Source organism: Ictalurus punctatus, chromosome 5 (assembly GCF_001660625.3).
Source record: "Ictalurus punctatus breed USDA103 chromosome 5, Coco_2.0, whole genome shotgun sequence".
In the NCBI taxonomy this organism is placed as follows: Eukaryota; Metazoa; Chordata; class Actinopteri; order Siluriformes; family Ictaluridae; genus Ictalurus; species Ictalurus punctatus.
Genome location: NC_030420.2, coordinates 34,448,579 through 34,453,578, shown reverse-complemented (window position 1 = coordinate 34,453,578; position 5,000 = coordinate 34,448,579). Strand labels below are relative to the sequence as shown.

Genomic DNA, 5,000 nt, shown 5'->3' with positions numbered 1-5,000 from the left:
ATCTCAATCCCATTCAAACATCATCTGAAGATCTCAACCCCTATCAAACATCATCTGAAGATCTCAACCCCAATCAAACATCATCTGAAGATCTCAATCCCATTCAAACATCATCTGAAGATCTCAACCCCATTCAAACATCATCTGAAGATCTCAACCCCTATCAAACATCATCTGAAGATCTCAACCCCAATCAAACATCATCTGAAGATCTCAATCCCATTCAAACATCATCTGAAGAACACACTCACCAATCTGAAAACAAAAGAAAAACATGACCAACAATCAGCACCTGAAGAACTCAACCAGAGTTCAACTACCATCTTAAACCAATCCAGGAGCTTCAAAAGAATCCATCCACTACCATAAACCAATGAAAACACACCAGAAATGATTGAAATGATCAGACTTTGTCCACCAATAAAGCATCGTCTGAAGAGTTTCACCACCAATCAACCAGCCTCCAACGTATGTACACACAGAGAAATCCAGTTGGTTGATGGTTTCCTTCCCTCAACGACTTCCTTGAAGATCTCCACCTCTGCTCCCGAATGTTACCGAGTTTTCAGGTCTGATTTCACAGAAGTTTTCTTTTCATTGTAATGTTTCGATTTCAAAAGATCTGCATGAAGATGTTACCCATCATGTACTAAAGACTTTACGATTATGCAAGCTGGACTTTTCTTCAAGCCATCTGTCGTGACTTTGTGGTGTTGTTGAGACACTGAGACAGGGTGTTCCTTCAGTCTGAGCTCGTTCATGCAGATTCAGGCCACGCCCACACGTATATGCATACTTTTGAGAAGATAGTTTTCCACCTCTGTGTTCTGGCGTTCTGGCATTCTGTCCACACACACACACACACACACACACACACACACACACACACACACACACACACACACACACACACACACACACACACACACACACTTTCTCTACTGCCCAAACAGCAGCTCTTATTTCTTACTCTTATTCCTGAGCAGTTTGATGGAACGGTTCATGACATACTATCGCCACCTACTGGGCTGGAGTGCTCACTGACCATTTAAAAGATCCGTGTGTGTGTGTGTGTGTGTGTGTGTGCGCGCGCGCGCGCGTGTGTGTGTGGATTGAGATGTTTACAAAAATACTTTTCACATGATGGGGTGGGATTTCTTTTGAAAACAGAGGCGTAAAAACTGTATTTCAAAACGTTTGTGTACGTGTGGGCGGGGCCTGAGTGACATATGCAAAAAATCGATGTACCTTTATGTTTCTCTGATGACGACTCTGATTTCAATTCAATCAGTAAGCATTATATATATAAATATATAAATATATAAATATTAAAATAAGATGATTGCTGCATGCCTATAAGTGTCACGTGCACCATTTATAACCATGTGCGTCATCACCTAGCTAACTGTATAAATACTTCATTTGTTTATTGGTTTATTTGTTTATTTATTTGTTTGTTTGCACAGGGATGATTAAGGCTGTTTTATATATGGGTTTTTTTGTCCCAGATCTTCTTCAAACGCTCTCATGTGTCCTGAAACACCGTCTCTGTGGAATGTGTTCTGTGACTGCCATCGTGTGGTCAGTCTTTGTAACTGCATCTCAAAAATAAAATAATAATAATAATAATAATAATAATAATGTGAACTGTGCAGTCAAATGCAATCAAACTCCAGTACATTAGTTGATAGGATTTATTGTATTGCTGTAGTATATGATGTGACGTTACGATGCTGTAGGTCACGTGGTAATTATTTACGTTTGCTCAGAACCTACACGTCGTACTTTTTCCGTGTAATAATTCTCAAGGCACGGACCTCTGCTTTATTCTTTCTTCTCTGGATGAAGAACTCTCCCTATGAACAGAGGGTTGTTGATCTCCTCGTTCCACACCATCAGGACGAACGGCCGCAAGGCGTTGAAATTGCTGAAGGAGCGTGAAAACGAGATGCTGCTGGTGGCCGCGGCTTCCACTCCTTTCTCCGTGAGGGACAGGAAAGCACGATGACGAGCATCACTCACAGGCGTGACGTTTTGCAGATCAAAAATTCCACACAGGTTAGGGTCATTAAACAATCCCGACAGCTCTGGGGGGGAAAATAAATAAATAAAAGAGAAATCAAGAACAAGTGAGCGAGTGGGAGAGATGGTGAAGATGATAAAGCAGGGAAGTGAGAGTTATCTGACTGAGTTTCTTCAGGAGCAGGAGGAGATCTGTGGTCACCAGGAGCTTCACTTTCGGCAGAGACACTTCACACAACGTTGGAACGGTGGAGGCCATCTCCTTCACCATGTGTCTGATGTTATCCTCGGTCAGCAATGCCTCCGTGGCCTGCAGCCCTTTTTTAGTCTCCGAGAAGGGCAGAATGACGTACAGACTGTTCTTCCCTGTCAGAGGGAATTTCCCCACCTGCAGCCGGAAACGTACAGTACGAGTGTGTGCATCTGTTAAACTCCAGCTCAGTTAAAGATTCAGATATAATCACACACAGACACAGGCTGCATCCTAAACCAAACAATAGTCTGTGAAAATATCATGGCTTGTATCTATAGATGGTCTCATTGCACTACCGGGTCTGGGAGCTAGGGGGCGATAAAAGTAAGGCGCTATAGGAAGCACCGGAAACTAGGGAGCAAATCACTATCAGAGCAAGGAGACTAGTTACCACTGATAACTATACAATAGTACAACTAGGGAATCAGAAGCTAAGGAATCAAAGAAAACTGGGGATTAGTTAGAGAGTGGGAACTCTGAGAGAGAGAGAGAGAGAGAGAGAGAGAGAGAGAGAGGAATCGAGGAAATTACTGGAATTTAGAAAAACACAGAAGACTAGAAAATATTAGAAACGAGGGAAGACTTGAATCTAAGGACTCACTGGAAAGTGGGAATTTAATGGAGATTAAATGGGAACGAGAGGACAAGGAATTGAGAGAGCGTTGGTCACTAGCAGACGAGGAAGACGGCAAAATAAGGAAAACTGGGAATGAAGAGATGTACGGTACTAGGGGACATTGAAAATTAGAGAAGAAGGAAGTGAGGGGACAAGGACATTAGGGACCACTGAGGGACATTTGAGACCACAGGCTGAGAAATCTAACGAATGACTGAGATTTAGGAAAACACAGATGAACGAGTGAATATTTGAAACAAGGAAACACTAAAAGTGGGGAAAAGAGAATCACTGGAAATGAAAAGGAGACGGAGAATCTGGGGGACAAGATAAAATGAGTAAATAGGGGAGCTAGGAAATGCTGAATATTAGGAGACAAGGGTAATTAAGTAATTTGTGTAGTAGTAGTAGTAGTAGTGTTAGTAGTGTTTGTGTGTGTGTGTGTGTGTGTGTGTGTGTGTGTGTGTGTGTGTGTGTGTAAACTCACCTGGGCTTTGAGTTCATGTATGTAACCTGTTACCAGATTGAAGTTCAAGCTGTAGAGAATCGGGACAGACAGCACCTCCCCTGAAAACGTCGTAAACTCTCCATCTTTAACTTCAAACGTTCCTTTCCATTTACCTACACACACACACACACACACACACACACACACACACACACACACACACACACACGCTACTCTGAATACCAGGAACATTTGTGTTCATGTGAACTTTTCCACATTTTAAAATGTTAAACCATGGATCTGAAACGGACTTCACATCTCCATTGCATGTGTTTATAACAATGCTGTCCACTGTGAAGCACGGCGGCGGTGGTATTGTGTTGAAACAGCTCCATTCTCTGACTAATCCCCTCTTTACCCACTTACAGGTTTTTGGTGTATGGCTTCTTCAAGACAGAGTCGTGTAGAAGGAGCAAGTCTTACACAATATTATAGTGAAATGGGGGAAAATCCAGAAAAATCTCAGTTATATTTACAAATTTTGAAAACAATTGTTGAGAGCTCATGAGTTGGGACCACATAAGTATTCACACCCCATCACTGTGAATCCCATTAAATTAGTTCTGGTTCAGTTCTGGTCCATCAAAATTAGAGTTGACCTGCGTGTAATTAAAGAGTCACAATATAAAAAAGTGACATTAAATCCATTATTACAAAAACAGAAAGAATATGTCAACCCTCAACTCTGACTTGAGGAGACAGTCGCCCAAATGTCTGGGTCAAGAGGAGATTATTGAGAGAAGCAACCGGATTCCACACGATGCTACCGCCACCATGCTTCACGATGAACAGCTTCACGATCACGCGCTAGATTCATGACATTAAATCCCAAATGAGTCCATTTCAGTTCCAGCTTTTAACACTACAAACACGTGGAAAAGTTCAAGGGGCGTGAATACTTCTGCAAGACATCGTACTGACGGAGGTTTTGGACTTAAGTTGGCAATTCTGAATATGAATAATTTCAGGTAAAGATGAAAACAAGGCCACTGACCGATGAAGTAAACAGCGTTGAGTAAAATAAACTCGATGGATTCGTCGACGGAATCCACCAGCTCCGGGATTCTGTTTTGGGTGAAGTTCGCCACCCAGCTGTTGACCAGCTTCACGTTCGCCGCGCTGTCATTGGTCAGCTTTTTTGGCACAGAGTCGTAGAACTCCTTTGATTGGCTGATGAATGCTTCGTGGAGTTTGAGCTCTGAGAAAGAAAGAAGCAGGAGGAAATGAAATAAAAAGAAAGGAGGGATTCGTCTCCACGACAGGGTTTGAGGCACGCTGTACCTGGGTTGAAGAACATCTGATTGGCGATGAGGAGCGACTCCTTCGTCTTGCTGCTCAGCCTCTTCATTTCAGAGTGAATGCAGGTGAAACCAGGGGGCAGGGAAAGACCTTCCTCCAATTCGGTTCTCGTCTCTCCGCGAGTTCCTGAAAGGGAGAATAGAAGAGAGGAACAGAGGAAAAAGTTCACCTGCCGAAACATGCAAACAAGTAATAAACGAGTTCTCAGTAAAGTACATTTAAGATTAAACTGAAGCAAAATCAATCCAAATAAACCTGATATTAAAGAAGAGAGATTAGACAAATTAGAGATCAGACTGTCA

At 42.4% G+C, this 5,000-nt stretch overlaps 2 protein-coding genes across 2 annotated transcripts in view; one reads left to right on the top strand and one right to left on the bottom strand.

The window, feature by feature from the left end:
* doc2d (double C2-like domains, delta) overlaps window positions 1–1,863 on the top strand; it is a gene marked incomplete at its 5' end in the record, with an annotated part of 22,488 nt that extends 20,625 nt beyond the window's left edge. The window contains 1 exon segment of the mRNA XM_053680495.1: window positions 1–1,863. This exon segment is cut by the window's left edge and continues 2,242 nt beyond it.
* serping1 (serpin peptidase inhibitor, clade G (C1 inhibitor), member 1) overlaps window positions 1,681–5,000 on the bottom strand; it is an 11,390-nt gene continuing 8,070 nt past the window's right edge. Inside the window, exons 6-10 of the mRNA XM_017468190.3 lie at window positions 4,681–4,824; window positions 4,394–4,597; window positions 3,379–3,512; window positions 2,188–2,410; window positions 1,681–2,087 (exon numbers count right to left, since the gene is read on the bottom strand). Of these exons, the coding sequence (XP_017323679.1) occupies window positions 1,825–2,087; window positions 2,188–2,410; window positions 3,379–3,512; window positions 4,394–4,597; window positions 4,681–4,824 (968 nt within the window). The 3' untranslated portion in view covers window positions 1,681–1,824. The remainder of the gene's footprint in view (window positions 2,088–2,187; window positions 2,411–3,378; window positions 3,513–4,393; window positions 4,598–4,680; window positions 4,825–5,000) is intronic.